Source organism: Perca flavescens, chromosome 4 (genome assembly GCF_004354835.1).
Source record: "Perca flavescens isolate YP-PL-M2 chromosome 4, PFLA_1.0, whole genome shotgun sequence".
NCBI classification, from domain to species: Eukaryota; Metazoa; Chordata; class Actinopteri; order Perciformes; family Percidae; genus Perca; species Perca flavescens.
In genome coordinates this window covers 11,473,700-11,496,213 of record NC_041334.1, presented here as the reverse complement: position 1 = coordinate 11,496,213, position 22,514 = coordinate 11,473,700, and the positions used below count along the sequence as shown (strand labels likewise).

At 41.1% G+C, this 22,514-nt stretch overlaps 1 protein-coding gene across 1 annotated transcript in view; it reads right to left on the bottom strand.

Annotated features, from left to right (window-relative positions):
- Positions 1-22,514, bottom strand: part of grip2b (glutamate receptor interacting protein 2b) — a 93,162-nt gene that overhangs the window by 57,453 nt on the left and 13,195 nt on the right. Inside the window, exons 2-5 of the mRNA XM_028575012.1 lie at positions 14,458-14,594; positions 12,886-13,031; positions 8,865-8,951; positions 7,649-7,724 (exon numbers count right to left, since the gene is read on the bottom strand). Coding sequence (XP_028430813.1) covers positions 7,649-7,724; positions 8,865-8,951; positions 12,886-13,031; positions 14,458-14,594 — 446 coding nt within the window. The remainder of the gene's footprint in view (positions 1-7,648; positions 7,725-8,864; positions 8,952-12,885; positions 13,032-14,457; positions 14,595-22,514) is intronic.

The window sequence follows — 22,514 nt, the reverse complement described above, 5'->3', positions numbered from 1 at the left end:
GGCACGTTCAGTTTCAGAGCCCTTCCAGATGGTTATCTCCACAAGAGTAAAAGTTATTTCCATGTACTGTCGATGTGAACTGAGTTACCACCGGAGGACGTCCAGTCTCACTTGCTGGCAAAGCACTCGGCTGATGCAGAGAACCAAAAGCAAGCGTACTTGTCCGCTACCATGTTGATAAGAACATTAAAAACCTTGACATTTTTTAACTTTCAGTTCATTTAGAACAGATACAAATTGTACGATTAATTTGCAATTAATCACAAGTTAACTATGGAAAACTGTGCAGAAATAAAATATTTAAATCGATTGACAGCCACTAAAACGTTTTTAAGTAAATAAAATTATGACAAAACTGAAAGAGAAAGGTTTCCCTTTGGATCTACCTTTTCAACAGCAATAGAGCCGTTTTTCCCCTCAACAAAAAAGCTGCAGGCCAAACTCTTTAGCCAACCTGTTAAATCTTTTGTTACGCTCAGATTCTGATGGACAAATGCCAACATCTGATGTCTGCTGTCATCCAAGTTAAACCAGTTTTTAAGGTTCTTAAAAATATTAAAAAGGAATTTCACCCTCAGCTGTTATTTCAAGAGGGGACGGTTCATTTTAGTTTAAGTTGCTGGTTGAAGTCTTAAGGACTTCACAGCCTGTTTTAAGAGCCTGCAGGCTCTCTGTCATTTGTTTTCTGTTCATATGATGATGCAGTAAAAGCATGGCTCTAACTTTCAGAGGTGGCGCTTTAATTCCCACTGGGTAATGCTTAAATGGAGGCACTCTTGGGACTGCATGGTGCTCTGGATTAAGTTTTCTCCAATTGGCATATAAATGGGATATAAAGCAGCATGAATATCTAATTCGTCTCCCCTAGACTGACCCACATTTTGAAGATGGTTTACTTTGGAATGGAGTTAAATGAGTTTCGGAGCAAAATAACCTAATAGTAAGCTAAAATTGAATTGCTGTGATGTCCAATTCTGTCGCTGAGCATGTTTACATGCACACTAATATTCCACTATTATTCTGAATATGACAATATTCGGAATTTGATACGAGTCATGTTAACAGCATATTCCGTTTGGATATTCCAAATAAGGCCTTTTGCCAAATTTAGCATTTTCAGGAAAAGAAACGTTGCATATGCCGGTATTATTCTGGTTTTAAAAGAATTCTTTGGACATAGCGCATTCGGAATGTGTCTCAGTCAGGGGTTTTACCACAGTTTGCGGCAGTTTCTGGCCCGTTTCAGACTCATCCATTTTTACGGCTTGCGATCAGCTCTGTGCATTGCTATTTGGTTTTGGTATATTGGTTGTTGTACACTAACCAACTAGCCAACAGCTTGAAAGGCAGCATGAGAGATGCATGCCCAAAACAAAAGACCACATTTCTGGTCACTTTTAAACATTATGAAAGACTTAGATACCAACAGGTCTTCGGATATGTGCAAACATGGCACATGGCAACGTTTTCAAGAAGGTGGTTGAAGAAATGAAAGAGGGAGGTTGCGTTCACACGGTCCAACAAGTACGCCACCAGCGGAAAACTTTGAAAAAAATTAGCCACATAAACAGCTTAGTTGGAATATCGTCTATTTCGGAATAAGGGCCAAAACCAGAATAATATTTGCATGTAAACGTAGTTACTGTGTGTGAACTTGTGAAGGATGAACTAGAGTTAGGCCCTGGATAATGCAAAACCAATAGTTTGGGTTGAACTGCAATCAATTTGGACAAATATATGTTGGCTCCCAATGAAACAGTCCTTTCACAAGACCTAAAGATGCGATAAATATCTCCACCAAGCGTTCATTTATTTTGCAGATACATACAACTGCTTAGTATCATGCAGTTTTTTTAAATATCTTCCTATTGTATATTTTCTGGAGTGTCATTGTAGAAACAGCTAAGTAAAGTATGCGGTCCAAAATGGGACTTTCTAAGCAGTGACATTTACGTAATGGCAATACAGATGGATGACAATCAAAGGAAAAAAACAAAGTGTCTTGGAGCAAGGTGTCGTTCCACCACAAGCCTCCAGAACAGCTTGAGTGCTCAGATTATCCAAGTCTGTTGAACTTTTTGAAGGGGATAAGCATTCTGCAGAAATATCCTCCCATATATATATTTTTTTAAAGATGGTGGGGAGCAGCCTGCTCTAAACTCTCCCATGTGTGTTCAGTTTGCCTGAGATCTGGTTAATGTGAAGATCATACAGTAGCATATAATTCACATCATTTTCATACTTCTTTTGTGTTAGCATTTGATCCATTTTCCTTTCATCACACTTTCCCTTGAATTTGTCATTTGTATGCGTTTTATTCTGTTTGGTGAAGTTAATCTAATTCTTTAGGTGGTTTATATAAAAGAAATATTTGCCTCCAGTTTGGTGCTAAGCAGTCACTGCTATGGTACTTTGTAACAGCATTTCTTCAAAACACCTAACAATTAAACTGCATCGTACAAGTTGCATCAAAGTTAGACCAGCATGAGATTAAATTGACAAAGCAATTACGTACTCCGAATGTTATGGTTATCGATCATTTCATGATCTCAACGGGCTTTACACAGCAGTACAAATGTTTGCCACACATCCAAAGTTATGACTTTAAGAAGACTTATGTTGAAGGTTGGGGTTAAATGACTCTTGGAGAAGGTATTGGCGCATATTTTTGGTTCAGTAACATTTTGCTCGTGGTCCTGCTTGTTTAATATAGAAACACCACCTAATTTACCACCAATTTCCACCGGTTGCGGAACATCTGTGGATCCGCTCCGGAACGGCGGTGGAGTCATTAGGTTTCCATTAAAGTCCGTGACTGTATTTTCCCTAACTGCGGAACGGCTGCGGTCCGCAGACGTTCTGCATTCAGTGGAAATCTCCAGTTAGTCTACATGAGCCAAAGTGTTGTACGCATATTTATGTACATTAGTTCATGTGCAAATTAATATGCAGTTAATATGTCAATCAGCCTCAGGAGAACCCAAGCTACACAATAGGGCTGGACAACAATCTATATTTATCAAATTACTGACAATCTCGTGACAGAAACTTTATTTGTGATGGCAACACTAGAACAGTGACAGCTGGTTTTACAAACACATTTCAAGTTATGACATGACGCAGTTATTCCTTTTCATACCGCATTATTTATTGCATTTATGTCACAGATTTTTTATTTGACTGCAGGCATTTTAGCTAACACTCTGCTAAAGAAACAAAGATGTACCTTGTTTTTTGTCACAGGTTCATGTTGAGTCTTCTCTTGGGCAAACATGTGCAACTAGTTAAGATGGCCTCCCATACTCCTCAAACAGGAAGTGGAAGAGACCAACTATCTAACTTCATGAGGGGGGCCCACCACCTGGAATCCTTTTTTTTTAATAGCTGACAAAAGATGTAAAATTTGTATCTATGTTTCTGTTAAATATTAATTGTGTTGTAGAGATTACTTATTTCTCGCTGTGTTTCTGTGTAGGAGAGGTTGTGTGACTACCCCCCCCCCCCTAGGTGTAGTGATAAGTAGATGTATCCTTATTGAAGCAATGAGCATAGACTATAAAAGTTAATGGACAAAGCTTACGGGTCTAAAAAGTGAAGCCAACGCGGAAGAGACTCACACTTATATTCTATCTAATTTCCAGCAGGGGGTGACTCCACTGGCTCCAAAAAGAAGTCTGTTTCTATAGAAGTCTATGGGAAAATGACCCTACTCCTCACTTTACCTTAGTAAACATTTTCATAATGAGTTTATGGCCTCAACCACTACTTTTAAAGGTCCCATGGCATGAAAATTTCACTTTATGAAGTTTTTTAACATTAATATGAGTTCCCCCAGCCTGCCTATGGTCCCCCAGTGGCTTGAAATGGTGATAGCTGTAAACTGAGCCCTGGGTATCCTGCTCTGCCTTTGAGAAAATGAAAGCTCAGATGGGCCGATCTGGAATCTTCTCCTTATGAGGTCATAAGGAGCAAGGTTACCTCCCTACAAATGAGCAAAGTGGCAGTTGGTCAAGGCCACACCTCCACCCTCCACCTTGGAGAAAGGTGAAAGAGACTTCAGACACAGTATTAGGGGACCACTAAGGTCTATATAAAAGAGACTTCAGATACAGTATTAGGGGACCACTAAGGCCTATATAAAAGAGACTTCAGATACAGTATTAGGGGACCACTAAGGTCTATATAAAAGAGACTTCAGATACAGTATTAGGGGACCACTAAGGTCTACAAAAGAGACTTCAGATACAGTATTAGGGGACCACTAAGGTCTATATAAAAGAGACTTCAGATACAGTATTAGGGGACCACTTTGTCCATGTTTTCATCTTAAACTTTACGTTCTGCCAACCAAGCTAGCTAGCAACCACAAGCATTAGCTGGTAACTAAGGAGAAAGTTTGCCTATTTTTTTGTAGCTTATGGGCGAACATTTTCTTTACTCCGCAATGAATGGGCTTTAAGGTATATAGGTAATTATAAGGTAATATATTTTTGTGTACCTTAGCAAAAGTGATTCTGTAGTAAGTAAGTAAAAACTACTATGCATTTACTTTATTGGCTGTTAGCCCCAATTCAGCACAATACTCACACCTGAAAATTAACAATAACATTTCTTTTAAAGGTCCCATGGCATGAAAATTTCACTTTATGAGGTATTTTTAACATTAATATGCGTTTCCCCAGCCTGCCTATGGCCCCTAGCCTTGTGAGACCGTCCTGATCTCGCGAGCTCCAGTTTTCCACTCGCAGATCAGTCTGGCATCTTGAGATAGAGAAAATTTGGAGCCGCTCGCAAACGACCGGGCCAATCAGCGTTGGTTTTGAGGTGAGTTAGGTGGTGATTGACAGATGGTTTATCCAATCAGCTAACCAGTATTTTCAGACAGCGGTCCGGGAACCTGAAATGGTGTCTTTTATTCCTAAATTCTCGTTACACAAACGGCAAATATCTTTTACCGACATGTTGCTTGCTTGCTGAGCTAACGAGCTATGCTTTGCATGCAGCAGCAGGGGTAGCCTGGCTTGTGGTTGTATTTTTCATACGCTTCGTGGATCTGATTGGTTGATTTGGCCCGTCTATCACCAACATAGGTGATAGACAGATGGTTCATCCAATCCGCTAACCAGTATTTTCGCCCCTTCCCAAAAGTTCTCCAACGGAAATTCCCAGATGGATATGCCGAGCAAATATGAAGCAATCCATCTGGCGGAGTCAGGTTATATGGCCTCCCCAGTGACTATAAATGGCAACAGGTGTAAACCGAGCCCTGGGTATCCTGCTCTGCCTTTGAGAAAATGAAAGCTCAGATGGGCCGATCTGGAATCGTGCTCCCTATGAGGTCATAAAGAGCAAGGTTACCTCCCCTTTCTCTGCTTTGCCCGCCCAGAGAATTTGGCCCACCCATGAGAAAGAGAGACATCATGGCTTTCAAACGAGCAAAGTTGGTCAAGGCCACACCCCCACCCGCCACCTTGCTCCCCCTCTCTCCTCCTCATTAGCATTTAAAGCTCCAGACACAGAAATGGCACATCCTATGGAAAGCTCATTGTGGCACTGGCTTTAGTGTCTGTAATTCTGCACCAAGGCTGAATTTCGGGAAAGAGACTTCAGATACAGTATTAGGGGACAGCACATCATGGGACCTTTAACTGGCCAGAGCAGTTAATTAGGACAAACAAATCAGCAAACATGAAGTGGAAAGCATCGTACTGACGTATTAAAATATAATAGCAGTAAATATAACAATTTGTTAGATAGTATAGCTATTGTATAGATTCTCCCAGCCCTGCTTTGGAAAATGTGTGTCCACCACTTGTGTTCCAGCATTGGAGCTAAATTGATGGTATTTTAAGGGTGTCATCGTCTGAGAAAATGTGGTCCGAATTTCAGTCACTCTTTTCTCTGTCTGTTCTCTGTCTGTTAATATCACTGCAGGCTTATCTACACAAATAGAAATGTAAAAGGCATCGTTTTTGAAAATGTTTAGGAATTCATGCACTAGAGCTACAGAAGGTTGAATCACTGCTGCGTTACATCAGTTTAACAGTCACAAAGCTGACATTTATATGAAATTGTCATGGATTATTACTTAAACATGAAGACACATGATGACAACTTTACAGGGATATGAGGTGATTCATGCTGCTGCAGCTATGAGTAACACACAACTGTCAACATACCACTGACGGTTAAAGGAAATGTCACCAATATCCTTTGGCTTTATTTGCATGAAGGCACTGGCAAATCTCCCAGACTCCTGACTAGTTTGCACATGCATAACTTGCACTGTTTACATTTGCACTGTTTAGTATTATTATTATTGTTGCTTTATTTTTCACATGCCGCTTTTTAAAAATCTTGTATTTTCTTAGTATTTATTATATATTAGTATAATTTATATTATATTTGTAGTATAAATTGTAGATTTTACATTGCTTGGCATTCTGTGGACAGCAAAGGAAGAATTTCATTGTACAGGGAAACATGTGTCCTTACTGTGCAAATGAAAACAAAACTGTGAAATTGAAATTGGAACTGGCTGTTCCTCTGTTAGTTGAAACTCAATAGAGTTTAGCGCTCGTCTGGCTTTTGTGTTTCCTGGCGTGTAGCTCGGAGGTAGAGTGGTCGCCCCATAACCCCACAGTTGGCGGTTTGATCCCAGGCTCCTCTGGTCACATGTCAAAGTGACCCTGAGCAAGAAACTGAACCCCAAGTTGCTCCCCCTGGATGCTATGAGCTGTCCACTGCTCCTTATACTTAGGACGGTTCAAACTGCAGAAATAAAATGTCACTACATTGTACTGTGTGTACCTGACCATTAAGAACGATAAAGTTTGTTTAGACATCACTTTTTTTTCACCCCACGAAAAACACATACTTGACCCCGCCTCTCTCTGGCCCTTACTGCGTATGTGTACAGTACGTGTGTTTGCTCGGCTATGTCTCACTACAACTGTGTGTGTGTGTGTGTGTGTGTGTGTGTGTGTGTGTGTGTTTTTTTCTATTCTGGAGTATGCATGTGGCTTTGTGTGAGATTTTACATTTATGCACATGAGGCTGCATGTACAATATGTTAGATCCTGCCTCTGAAATCGGATCTGCTACACTGGTGAACGTAGTTAGGTTTAGGCATGGGCAGTGGGGATTGGTTAGGGTTAAACCGCCTACACATGATAGGCGGCAAAACCGCTTTGCGCTGGCTGTTCCATTGATATCCTACTGGGAGAGCGTTGGCGCCCGACTATGCGCTGCGCTACCCCTGGCGCCGCTCACCGCCCAGATTTGCCTCTTTGCGCTGCGCTCAGAGTTCAAATTATTTCAACTTTGACCCAGTTGCCGCTGACCTTTCAAAAGCGCAACCAACGAGATAACAGCTGTCAGCTGTCGTTGCCTAGCAATAGCTTCCTTGCCACCCATGATGACGAATACCTGTGCTTCGCTCTGCGCCCTACCTAGTGTTGCGCACAGAGCAAAACGCTTATCATGTGTAGGCGGCTTTAGGGTAAGAATACCACGGGGAGCCAATCAGAGGCAGAATAAGGGGGGCCACGAGGCACGTCCTTCAAAGTCGACACGTCCAACGGATCCGATCTGGCATCTTATCAGCATATGTGGGTTTATGGTTGCATGGGTGTGCAGTCAGTGCTACCTGTCTGCAGGACCTCCCGGCCTGACGTAGGTGACCACTAGGGGGCGGGACTTGTGCCAGTCCTCGTGGATACCGCCTGCAAGAAGAGTATACTGAAGGTTAAAGCCAATCCCAATAAACACTGGACTCATACGTCTAGAAACCTCCACTCTCTTTCTTTATTTCCCTTCAGTAAAACAACTACAGAAACTCGCCTCATATAATCTATCACAGTAAGGAGTTTATTTCTTTAGTTATTTATTTTTATTGACAAAAGGCATCGTGCAAAGCATCAGCTAAACAACAACAGCACTTCAAGACTAAATCGAGACTATTTGTTACAGACATATATTATGAATAAAAAAAAGATACAAAATGAATAAAATAAAAACACAAACAATACATTACATAAAAATATAGATACATAAATAAAGATACAAAGACTAAACAGAGAAGTCAGAGGATTCTGGGGAAAAAACCTCTACAGTTTCAAAAAATTTTATTACTTTTGTTGTTTAACAAATGGAGTCACTTAAGTAAAGAATGTTGTGAATATATACGATTTGACGTATAGAATACTGAAATTGATTCAATTTTGCAGAACGCTATTTTCTAGATTATACAGTAAGTCATTTTTTTCCTTTTGTATGTTGGTCAAAATGATGTCACTGTATCCATTGTACTGTAACACTGTTTCCAACTGAATGGGATTGTTCTGAAAACTCTCCTTTAAGAAAACCCTGACATCTGAGGCCAGTGAGTCAGATTTAGACGTTAAATTTCAGAACAACTTAACCATGAAGGTGATCTTTTACTAATGTTAACTGCTTCAACTTTATTTTTTGTTTCCTAAAATAACGGGAGACTTTGGCCAATCACAGGTCATTTTAGAGATAGAGAGCGTTTCTATTGGCTGCTCTACACATGCAGACAGAGAGGGGAGAGCTGCAGGAAGAGGTCTCACTCTAATTTGTTTGCTTTGCACCTACTGCAGCTTTAATGGGGAAAAAAAAAAACAGATAAACCACCGTAGCCTTCCGGTTAACCATTGGTCGTTTAGGTGTGCCATGTTAGCCGAGCGACATCAACTTTTCCAGCCTCATTTTCTTTTCTTTTTCTAATGAAATACATGTTGCAATAAGGCAGGGACGTCTTTTCATTGAGTAACAGCATTCCATCATGTTGCCAATGTCAATCATATAATTCCCTAAACACACAATCTTTTACTGATGGTTACCTCTCATGACGAAACCAAAGCTGTTCCCCTCTTTGTGCAAACAGATGTCGATTGTCTTTGATATAACCCCTGAGGTGCTGTCTGGTGCTTTGAGAGGGAGGGAGAGAGAGCGAGAGAGAGAGAGCGAGAGAGAGAGAGCGAGAGAGAGAGAGAGAGGCAGAGAGAGAGAGAGAGAGAGAGGTAATTTATTCATTTTAGTGAAAGAATTTATGCTGCAGCTGTTAACTATTTCTGCTCCATAATAAGGATTTGTACAAGTTTTTTCCGCTTACAATACATTTTACATCATGCTAATAGAGCATAAACATCTAATACACCAAATAAAAAGGAGGACTAAAATAATGAGATAATGCCATACTATTACAACACTACAACAAATGTTTTTACTTTAAATTGCTCCTGAATGCCTAGGATCTCCTTTACTGATATATATATATATATATATATATATATATATATATATATATATATATATATATATAGTACAGGCCAAAAGTTTGGACACACCTTCTCATTCAATGAGTTTTCTATATTTTCATGACTATTTACATTGTAGATTCTCACTGAAGGCATAAAAACTATGAATGAACACATATGGAATGATGTACTTAACAAAAAAGTGTGAAATAACTGAAAACATGTCTTATATTTTAGATTCTTCAAAGTAGCCACCCTTTGCCTTTTTGATAGCACTGCAAACCCTTGGTGTTCTCTCAATGAGCTTCATGAGGTAGTCCCCTGAATAGTTTTCACTTCACAGGTGTGCCTTGAATTTTTTTCCCTTATTAATGGGGTTGGGACCATCAGTTGTGTTTGCAGAAGTCAGGTTGATACACAGCCGACAGCCCTATTGGACAACTGTTAGAATTCATATTATGGCAAGAACCAATCAGCTAAGTAAAGAGAAACGAGTGGCCATCATTACTTAAAAAACAAAAAACCATAAAGTGCTACAACGAAACTGGCTCACATGAGGACCGCCCCAGGAAAGGAAGACCAAGAGTCACCTCTGCTGCTGAGGATAAGTTCATCCGAGTCACCAGCCTCAGAAATCACAAGTTAACAGCAGCTCAGATTCGAGACCAGATGAATGCCACACAGAGTTCTAGCAGCAGACACATCTCTAGAACAACTGTTAAGAGGAGACTGCCCAAATCAGGCCTTCATGGTCAAATAGCTGCTAGGAAACCACTGCTAAGGAGAGGCAACAAGCAGAAGAGATTTGTTTGGGCCAAGAAACACAAGGAATGGACATTAGACCAGTGGAAATCTGTGCTTTGGTCTGATGAGTCCTACTTTGAGATCTTTGGTTCCAACCGCTGTGTCTTTGTGCGACGCAGAAAAGGTGAACGGATGGATTCTACGTGCCTGGTTCCCACCGTGAAGCATGGAGGAGGAGGTGTGATGGTGTGGGGGTGCTTTGCTGGTGACCCTGTTGGGGATTTATTCAAAATTGAAGGCATACTGAACCAGCATGGCTACCACAGCATCCTGCAGCGACATGCCATCCCATCCGGTTTGCATTTAGTTGGACCATCATTTATTTTTCAACAGGACAATGACCCCAAACACACCTCCAGGCTGTGTAAGGGCTATTTGACCAAGAAGAAGAGTGATGGAGTGCTGCGCCAGATGACCTGGCCTCCACAGTTACCGGACCTGAACGCAATCAAGATGGTTTGGGGTGAGCTGGACCGCAGAGTGAAGGCAAAAGGGCCAACAAGTGCTAAGCATCTCTGGGAACTCCTTCAAGACTGTTGGAAAACCATTTCAGGTGACTACCTCTTGAAGCTCATCAAGAGAATGCTAAGAGTGTGCAAAGCAGTAATCAGAGCAAAGGGTGGCTACTTTGAAGAAACTAGAATATAACATGTGTCAGTTACTTCACATTTTTTTGTTAAGTACATAATTCCACATGTGTTCATTCATAGTTTTGATGCCATCAGTGAGAATCTACAATGTAAATAGTCATGAAAATAAAAGAAACTCATTGAATGAGAAGGTGTGTACAAACTTTTGGCCTGCACTGTATGTATGTGTATATATATATATATATATATATATATATATATATATATATACTGTAGTTAAAGCTGTGCCATTGTCTGCCTGATTTCAAGAGTATATATACATATATCAAAAAGTATACTTATATACAGTACACAAGAGTACACACACACACACACATATGTGTGTGTGTGTGTGTGTACTCTTTGATTTAACATGCATTCAGGCAGAAAATGGCACAGCTTTAACTAAGGTAAGTGGTGTTGGTGTGGGTGTGTTGCTGCAGGTACCAGGGATACAGTGAGATAGTTTGAGCAATAGATCCAAGAGTTTAAAGACTTATCATACTTTGACTGGAAAGTCAAAGCGACAAATCATTTTATCCTTACAATTGTCTTGCATCTGACAACCCTGTTTTTCTTTTGCCCTATATGAACAAGGACCCATGCTGTACCAAGAGTGGTCTCATTGAAATGAATGAGGAGGCTGTGCTTTTCCAGCTCAGTATCATAGGAAACACATTCACAGTAGAGATGGCCCGATACCATTTTTTGCTTCCCGATACCGATTCCGATACCTGAACTTGTGTATTGCCCGATACCGAGTACCGATCCGATACCAGTGTGTCATATATTTTATTATGTTTTAACAACTGTATACTACTATCCCTGTATGGATGTGATATTATTTCTATCTTTGTGAAACATGAACAAACACAAACCATGAACGCCACAGAACTTTCTTTTATTGTCCACTTTGACAGTCAGTTATAACAGAAAAAGAACATAAATAATCTATTTTAACATAGATTTTCTTTAGGGCTTTATTACGTGGTATCGGATCGGTGCATTAACTCCAGTACTTCCCGATACCAGCGTTTTAGGCAGTATCGGAGCATCTCTAATTCACAGTGGACAATTCTGAATCTCACTATTTGCATTAAGTGCCGACGTTCAACGCTGTAACCACCAACTCTCTCTAACCTCAACCAAGTGATTTAGTTGCCTCAGCCTAAACTACCCTAGTCTGGATCAACGACACCGCACCGGCAGACGCTCCGTGGGATGTTCTGGGGATGTTCCGCAGGATGTCCCTCACCTTCCACCCCACCCCTCCTCCCTCTCGCCTTCCACCCTCTGTGTGTTGCCGATATCTAACTCTGTTCTCTTCAGGAAACAACAAATGGCAAATTTTGAAGAAAATTTGAATTGTGCAACAAGGCAGGCCTGCTTGGTTCTTTAGGGGAATAATTGTAAAGATTTACAAAGAATATGTTTACGGCATTTTATTCTCTAACTGAGACATTTTGGGACCGATTGGTGGGATTGCTGTGGACAAAATACACACAGCGGTACAATGGTGAGAGCAAATGAGGTTTTACTATGTATCAGCTAATTTAAATAGCTCACGTTACTGTATTGTGTGAACAGTTAACTTAATTTAATATTGTATGTGGCGTTTCTTTTGCACGACTAAAACAACTTTTGCACGTACACATGTTCCAACAAAACAAGTTCCTTCCCGAGACTATTTTGCAGAGCTGTGTCACTGTGTCTGGAGCTTAGCGCTGCCCAAAACCATTGTGATTGGTTTAAAGAAATGCAAACAACCCCAAGCTTTTTTTCTCCTATCCTGGAACGTATGTATGTGTGACAATACGTTTTTCACGGCCACATGCAATACCATGCACACATGGCCAGACCGGCTATTAAAACAAAGTACAGAAAAGCTCAGATTAGAGCACACACAGAGGGAGTGTGAATTAATTCTCTGCTAATGATGCTATTACTCCATATATCTTGACATGCTGCTATATAAATGCTCTGAATTTCGAGTACAGCACCTTTAACATTTCTCTAATTCCAGAAATGTAATATCGACCTTGCTGTTTGCAGGTATGGTTGCGTTTCTCACACTATGCTAACGTCAAACTCAACGTCACTAAAGCTATTACTTTATGACCATAAAAGCCATGTGAATGTATGTGTATGGAGCCAAACTAATATGCACATACCTGTAGGGGGCAGTTCATACTCCACCTCCAGCAGAACTCTCTCTCCTACGTTCTTCAGTAAGCTGATGATCTCCTCATGCCGCAGTTTGGTCAGGTTGATACCGTTTACTGACTTGATGTAGTCACCGACATTTAGCTGGTCACTCCTGCACAAGAGGGAAATCATACTGGATTTAAATGGTACATTGTTTAGAAAATGTGTAGTTTTCACTCCTGAGCATTATGTGAGTTGTTTTATTACAGATTATCAAGAAAGTCTGAAAGTCTTAATGAACCATTCGTACATATAGCTACAGAAAGTAATGCACTGTACTTCATATGGATCCCATGTTTTTGTTGCTGTATTGACCGCTGCTGTTTAGGGGCGCTTTCACACGAGTTTTCACAAGTTCGGTAAAATCGCACTAGAGTTGGTTTTCCCCCTTGGTGCGGTTCATTTGGGCAGGTGAGAATGCAGCAATGGCACTCGGATGCGCCCAAAAAGCAGACTAAACAATCCTCCTTGATGAGTTGGTCTCAATACGCTTTCAAACAAACTCTGGAGCTTGTTTGTTTGTGGTGAGAACGTGATCCGACCTGAAACTGCACCAACTACTGTATGTGTAGCAAGTCTGAGCCAAGTGTCTCCTGAAGTCAGGTGTGTTTTGCAATCTGTGGTGTGGCAGAGCAGCAAACTAAAGCAGCTTGCAGTGTTTCTCTCACAGAAATAGACTGCGGTCACTCGCGTTTCCTTGGTTAAACCAGCGCCCGCTAAAGTTAGAGACAGACGGAGCAAAGTCTCGGTGGCCGCTGGCATGGTAGCGTCGCTCGAGAAATAATGTGTGATTGTTTAAATCAGGGATCTTCAACGGGGGTCCGGGACCCCTAGGGGGTCCTCAGAATCAAAGCAGGGGGGCCTCCAAATTATTGTTAATTTTCAAAAGTTTTTTTCAAAATGAAAAAGTCCTAACATGAATCCAACATATTATTAGCAAATATATATCCCCACTGATGATAGGCTATCTGGCCTTTAGGAGAGGTAGTCACTAAGGCCATACACATATACAGTTAAGTTATGTCCTAAAACACAGGGCTTTCAAGCGGGGGAGCGGCGTTTGCTTCCTGGAAGAAGTCAAGGGGAAAACACAAGACTTCTACCCAGGAAACGGGTGTTCATGTCGCTGGAGTACTACATAAGGGGGCCGGTGTTTTAATTTAAACCACAATCTTTTTTTCAGAACTTAACTACTCATTTTGTTGCCTAAACCTAACGTCTACCTGTTGTCGGATAAACTGCAAGCAACGTCACCTCTCGGTGCTCGGTGCCCGGGGGCCGGCTCACAGTCAAGTTTTGTGGGCTAAACTCAACAGCCACGGCCGTAGAAACTGCCAGCACATTGCGTTGAACAGTACCAGCTCCCAGTAACGTTTTCTCGGCTAAATGTAACCGTAAAGACTGCTAAACGTAACTGTCACAGGACCAGCCGGCGGTCGCCGTCATTTTGTAGGACATCGTACTAATTGTGCTTAACGTTTCGTACAAAATCTCATATGAGCGAATGCGTTGTTCTTTGTTACTGGTGTTGCACCCACCTGGCCGCCAGTCCTCCAGGCCGTAGGTTCGATACCCGCGGCTTCCCATCCTTGTCGGTTCCTCCTGAGATGGTGAGGCCCAGTGTGCTGCCTTCTTTCTTCACCAGCTCCACCATGGTCACCCCCCCGCAGAGCTTCTAACCAAAAACACACATACACATAAAAGACAAATACACACACAAACACACACACACACATAAACACACACACAATAGGGAAAGAGAAGGATGTAACCAAACACACACACACACGGATGTGCACACAGACATACACACAAATACAGCAGAGAGATGGAAAGTGGTTAGTGGCTGCCCTCTGTCCATTCTGATTCCTGGATTAAAGGCAAGCCGAGTTACAAGAAAGATGAATCAAAAGATGTCTGCTGCTGTGTGTCCTTGAGTGAGACACTGATCCCCTGTCAGCTCAATAGAGGAGAGTCAGCTGAAATGACTGAAGTGTAAATGTCAAGATAAGATAAGCATCAGTTAATGAGAACTAACAAAGCCTCGGCCTTCATTGCACTTGAAAAGTCCCTGGCAGGGAGGGAAAGGCCTTGAAAGGTGAAAGCACGTCATCAGTACCAGCAAACTGTCTTGAGAGTAAACTAGGTGTTTTAAAACTGTTTTTTAATGACTTGTTTTGAAAAGACAAAACAATACAGGTTCAAATTTATAGACGGCAGGTTATTGATCGTAGTTCAGAGATTTGTTTTTTCCCGCGAGGTCCTTCGGGCGCTTTCACGCCTATGGTTCAGTAAACTCGGTGCGACCCCGGGTATAAATTGCTACATTGTTTTATTTCTCATTTGGTTTGGTTTGTGTTCACAGTCTTTGGAAATTCTGCACTCAACCCATTCAGCCTCTTTTTTGTTACGCAACAATTATTTTCTATGTATATTTTTCTTTTTCTGTATTTATTGTTTTTTTCATATTAATGTTTAAAGGAACACACCGACTTATTGGGACTTGAGCTTATTCACCGTAACGCCCAGATGTTAGATAAGTCCATACATACCCTTCTCATCTCCTTGCGTGTCATAACTGTCTGACGCACCCACCGCTAGCCTAGCTTAGCCCAGATCCTGGAGGTGACCGGCTCCATGTAGCCTGCTGCTCCCAATAAGTGACAAAATAACACCAACATGTTCCTATTTACATGTTGTGATTTGTATAGTCACAGCATGTACAAATAACAAGGTCACATGAGACACACCATCTTCTAACCGTATACATACTGTCTGGGAACTATATTCTCAGAAGGCGAAGCACTGCCACTTGGGCGGAGTGATTTGCTCGCAGCACCTGAGAAGCCCCGTGGTGAGGAGCAGAGAGTAACAACAGTGCTGAATCGTAACAATAAAGCTATAGTGTGTTGTTTCTGTCGCCACCCTGGAGGAATTCTGAGAAAATACAACACTGTCGTTGAAGCAAGCCTTCTGTGATCGCGCAGCACCCCCACCCCTCCTCCACGCAGTTACTTGTAGCTACGGAGGATTAAAAAAACATGGACATTTCAGAAGAGGTCATCGTCAATTGTCATCTGCGTGCAAAAGTTTCCAGACTACACCAATTAGTGAACATTGCCATACTGAGAAATTCAGAGAGAGTTGTGTGGAGCTGATAGTCTTAATTAGCTTTGTAGCAAATCATTTGGCATTTAGCTTTGTAGCAACTCATTTGGCATTGGCTTGAATGTAACTAATGTCCATTATTATAAAAAGTGACGTACTTTTAAGAACAGAATGTGCCTTAATTTACTGACCGCTTCCTGCAACCCTATTGTATTTACATCTTTTGTGTTTCACTGTTGCAAACCAATACAACATTAACAAATCTTTATAGGCATTTACTGTAGACAACATTACACTAAATCCCATTAAAAACCTAACTTACAAAAACCTGACTGTCCATTTAGATTCAATTTCAATCGGTTAATTCAGATTGAATTCACACTCAGGGGCAGTTCTACATTGAATTACACCCAGGGCAAGACCCCCTTCTATATCTATATATATATATTTATTTAAGTTCAGCTAACTTATACTGTCATATTTTTTGCAGAATTGTGTTCATTGTCTTTTGGCAATGTTGGAGGTAGAGATTGTGCACCTTAAAAAGTGCACAATCTGTTGTAATTGCAATAGTTAAATAACTGCATTTTCTTAAGTGTACTTTTCAAATGAACTAATGAAGAATTTGTGTAATTGAGAAATTTTCTCTTATTTTCCCTTATGTTGTTATAATAATATACACAGTATATACATATATATATATATATACATATATATATATATATATATATATATATATATATATATATACACATACATACAATATATATACAATCAGATATAAGAACAGAAAACACAAACTAAAACCTGACCTTTCTGGCTTTCCTTGGTGCAAAATCATGATGATGCCCCCCATGAGTCACGAAAAATGCCACCCCGCCCGTGCCAAAAAACGCCACTGTTCACACCAACCCCCAAAATTAATGTAAGGTAGACAAAGGAAGTCTCAAATTTAGTTTTGTGTGGATTGAATATTCTGAATGGCCATTACTGACATGCAAAACAATACAATACAAAAAGAATGCCCAGGGACAGTAAACTAGCTATTAGCTAACTCTGGTGCAATTACTCTTAATTGTGCATTGTCCCTGTAAAAAGAAACAATAAAATGAAAATTAAATTAAATGAAAATTAAATGACTGGATTGCAGTCAAAAACATGGGCTCCTCAGACCGACTGCAATCAGGTTAGTGGAAATGTAAATAAGACGAAGTATTATTGTTCATAACAGGTGTCATAATAATTGACTTTCATTGTTATATACATGCAGGTGTCTTATTACTGTAACCAGTTACACAGTGTCACGTTTTAGAGACCTTGCAACACTTACAAAGAAATACATATCTGACACACTTTCCTTTGACACCATTTGTGGTGGAATTCCCAGCTTACAAACTCATGCTGTGTAAGTTGAGGCATTGGTACCCCAGGTCTCATTCAGGTCAGTGTCCAACATAACAGCAATAAGTATTAACCTGTCTCAGACAGAGTAGTAGTTCAACTCTTTGTCTCAATAGATGACGGGATACGTAGCAGCTGCGTGATAAGACAGTGCTGCCTCCATCGCAGCCATCCCACCAAGCTAACACACAACAAATACTCATGGTGCATTCCATTACAATTTGCAAGTCAGAATTTCCGAGTTGTGTCTCAATGAACCAGTTTTACACACAAGCTGTGTTCGAAATCGTTCCCTATCATGGAAATAGTGCACTATGTTGTGATGAGTGGAAGGTAGAGGACCCAAATGCAGGTGGAGGTAGGCAGGCAGAAGACGGTTTGAACTCAGGAATTTAATATAACAAAAAACGGCAGTACACAGACTGGAAAACTCACAAAGTAACGCATAAACCGACGGGTAAAAATACTGGCAGGAACACAAGACACGAGGGAGCAAAACACAAGTCGAAGGGAAGAACACAAGACAATCTAACAAGAGACAAAGGGAACACAGTGGCTAAATATATGAGGTGATGAGTAAATCAGGGACAGTTGAGACAACAGGTGAAACCCATCAGGGTGGGGCAGGACAATCAACAAAGGAGGGAAAACACAGGAAGTAAACTGGACAAGACAAGACAGAAAACCAGACTATCAAAATAAAACAGGAAACCAGAAAAACAGACAGAAAACATGAAATCAACTAAACGCATCAACTTGACACAACACAAGGGAGAACAGAGAACACAGGAATTAACCAAGACCTACACAATACAGAATAACCAACAAAAACATACATACAACATACAGAAACTACAAGGAAGCAACAGAAATAGCGCAAAACACAAGGCAAAGTGCTGAAACCATAACAAGCTATATAGTGTGTTCGCTATTTTGCAGTGGTATTTGAATTATCTGCGGTTAATATCATTCACTATATAGTCCATTATAAAAGACCCACACTGCTAATTTGAGTGTACATACAATGTACCCTACATTTTACTACCCTATACCACACTGCAACACGGCCGTGTTTGCCCGGAGGAGAAGAAAAAGCAGGAGCCCCACTGAAAACTGAAAAGGAAAAATGGAGCGGACTTTCATTTCTAAACAGTGGAAATCTAACATGCGAGATATATATACAGCATTTTACTATCCTCCTGGGTGCTCGCTTTGTTTCAGGGATGTATTGGAAGTATTTTTGTTTCGGTTTGTTTACATGCCGCCACCACACAAACAATGGGCGCATCTCCTGGCGCAAGTCACGCAACGATGTGTTTTCAGCGAGTGTCCGAACTCTTGTTTGGTCGTTCCCTATATAGTATAAAACAGTGAGTGAGTGGACGAGGGAGCAGTTTCCAACACAGCTACAGTCATGTCATGTTATATCTGGGGACATGTTTCTGCGGTGTTTGTATGCCAGAAATACAGTCTAATGCGTTATCAACTGCTATTGCTAACAATGGCTAAACTGGGTAGAGCAAACCCATAGACAGTATATACAGTGGTGTGAAAAAGTGTTTGCCCCCTTCCTCATTTCCTGTTCCTTTGCATGTGTGTCACACTTAAGTGTTTCGGAACATCAAACCAATTTAAACAAAAGTCAAGGACAACACAAGTAAACACAAAATGCAATTTGTAAATGAAGGTGTTTATTATTAAAGGAGAAAAAAAATCCAAACCATCATGGCCCTGTGTGAAAAAGTGATTGCCCCCCTTGTTAAAACATACTATAACTGTGGTTGTCCACACCTGAGTTCAATTTCTCTAGCCACACCCAGGCCTGATTATTGCCACACCTGTTCACAATCAAATCACCTGGAAATTCAAAGATGAGGCCTCATCTAGCCTAGCACCCAGGCCTATACAGCAATAGGAGCTGCTTGACACAGTTTACTATCAGGAACAATTGAGAAAGAAAGTAATCCATTTCCAAAGGGGAATCCAGCTCCACAGTGAGAGCCATTATCCACAAATGGCGAAGACATGGAACAGTGGTTTCCCAGGAGTGGCCGGCCGCCCAAAATCACCCAAGAGCGCAGCGACGACTCATCCAAGAGGTCACAAAAGACCCCACAACAACGTCCAAAGAACTGCAGGCCTTTGCCTTTAAGGTCAGCGTTCATGCCTCCACCATCAGGAAAAGACTGGGCAAAAATGGCCTGCATGGCAGAGTTCCAAGGAGAAAACCACTGCTGAGCAAAAAGAACATCAAAGCTCGTCTCAATTTCTCCAGAACACATCTTGATGATCCCCAAGACTTTTGGGACAACATTCTGTGGACCGAATGGAGACAAAAGTCTCTTTGGAAGGTGTGTGTCCAAGTATATCTGGCGTACGGAACACTGCATTTCATAAAAAGAACATTATACCAACTGTAAAATATGGTGGTTTTGATGGTCTGGGGCTGTTTTGCTGCTTCAGGACCTGGAAGACTTGCCGAAAAAGGAACTATGAATTCTGCTTTGGAGATCCTGAAGGAGAATGTCCGACCATCTGTTCGTATAGTATAAAACAGTGACCCTAAACACACCAGCAAGTCCACCACCGAATGGCTGGAAAAAACAAAATGAAGGGGCCTAGCAAAGTTTGACCTGAATCATTGAGATGTTGTGGTATGACCTAAAAAGGCCGTTCATGCTCGAAAACCCTCAATGTCAATGTTAAAGATATCTTCCTCCAGGGGACATGTTTCTGCGGTGTTTTGCAGTTGTTGCCAAGGGAAATTAGGTTTACAGTCTTTTTCAATGGCCATGATGGTTTCAACTGCTTTAATGATAAACACCTTCAACAAATGGCTTTTGTGTTTACTTGTGTTGTCCTTGACTATTGTTTAAATTGGTTTGATGTTCAAACCCAAACATGCAAAGACAGTATATATAGAATGGACCAACAGATCCCATTGCTCTGGACGGAGACCAGTTAAGGATATTAGAAGCACTTTTCCGGTGAGCGCCGAGCGTTACTGCGCAGCCTCCAACAGAGACGACGTAAGTGTGACGTGAGCAACCTGTCTGAAAGTTGGAAGTCTTCTGGTAGCTGTGCCAAGAGAAATCTTAATCATTCCCAATCTTACAGAGACGGAGAGCGTAGGTATATGTAAGGAGATAACATAGGCACAGGCTAATTGTTGCTAACTAACATGCTAGTTAACATTAGTAATTAAACTTAAACAGCTAATGTAAGTCGAAACTGCCTGCGAGCTTCTCCTGTACTATACGGTAATTCCTCTACTGTGCGACAGTAAGTCACGTGGTTATGACACAATCGTTCATAACAAATGATTTGTTTTTATTATTTTTACAAAAACGTCTACTACGGAGCCATAACGTGAGATACAAGGTAATGGAGCCTTTTATACATTGTCATTTTTCTTTAGAAATAAACAATGGAAAAATAGAGTCTTTAAACGCTTCAGATGTAAAGTTATTCGCTGTCTAAGGGACGTCAAAATGAATGGCAGTCAATGGGATACTAACAGGGGTTGACTGCTTGTTAGCATCAAAATGGCGCCATAGGAGCTACGCTTGCCAGATGCTCGCTTACCCCCTTGAGCAAACCCCACAGTTATTCCTGCGGTGGAATTTCCAGCTTACAAACTCATGCTACCTTTCCAGGCAGAGTAGTATTTCAACTCTGTGTCTCCAAAGAAAACGGTAGACATAACAGCAGTATGGTAAAACAGTGCTGCCTCGTCCTGCCAAGGTCATGGAGGAAGTAAACACATAACACATTCTGACTGTGCTCAGGAACTAGGCTTTAGCATCTGTGTTTTAGGCGCCTGCAATATCTTTCTTTACATTGAAGGTTCAGCTAAAACGTAACGCCTCCAGCATGAGTTTAAATACACCTTCAGGAAGACAGGAACGTCAGAGAGTTGGGGACAACACTGCATGATGACACATCGTGGTTAAACCGTAAATCTGTCTACCTTAATTGTCTCCTCAATTGAGAATTCATTAAATGCTTCTGTGTAAGTCATCAGAGTCTCCCCGAACCTTTTTTCCTCGTATGTGAAATGAGTTGTCCCGCAGCTGAGTTTTTCCTTAAAGTGGCCATGTTATGCTCATTTTCAGGTTCATAATTGCAATTTGAGATTGTATCAAAATAGGTTTACATGGTTCAATGAAAAAAATATATATATTTTTGTTGTACTGCACAGCCTATTTTCACCCTGTGTCAGGTCTCTGTTTTAGCTACAGAGTGAGACCTCTCAACTTCTGTAAGATCTTTGTTGTCAGACGCACATGCGCAGTAGCTAGGTAAGGATTACATGAGCTAGCTATAGCTGTTTTCTCCAACTTCGGCCTGTACAAGACAGGATTAGCCGGGAGACTTCTTCCAAACGAGGGCGCACTTCCAACTTTGCGTGGAATACCTGCAGAACAGGACATGTAAGTAGTTCTATACAATTTATTTTGTAGATTAGGGTGAATTTGTGTGTGTTGTAGCAGTGTTTTGCCAATGAGAACGAGCTAGCATGCTAACGGTTAGCTCCCTAGGCCCCACGTTTTGGCTAGTGACGTAGAAAGCCGTGCAGATTTTGCAGCTCACCCGGAGACTGAAGGCAGGACACATTTAGAAACCCGTATCTCACTCCAAACAGCATGTATGTTGGAAGCACCAGAGACACAAAATAACACCCCAAATCCCATAAAAAGTGATTTTTTTCATAATATGGGCACTTTAATTTCAGCTTGTACTGGAACGCAGGCAACTCAAGTGTGACGTCATTGTCAGCTCCGACTTCGAAAGTAAATGGAACACAGCATTACATTCACACGCACACACCTAACATTCATACGCACAGAAACTGCAGTAGTGATGCACACATAGAAACACTGGACAGTCACAGTTGAATGCTGCATGCGATCTGGGGTACCTACAATGTATGTGACTTGTTACAAGGTAAGCATAGTTGTTGTAAATGATCCAATAGCATCTTCACCAAGGAATAAATGAGTGAAGAATGACCTTATTTGGTATTCTCTAAATCACATATGTACAGCCTGAGTTTAAATAAACCTTCATGAGGACAGAAAGTTCA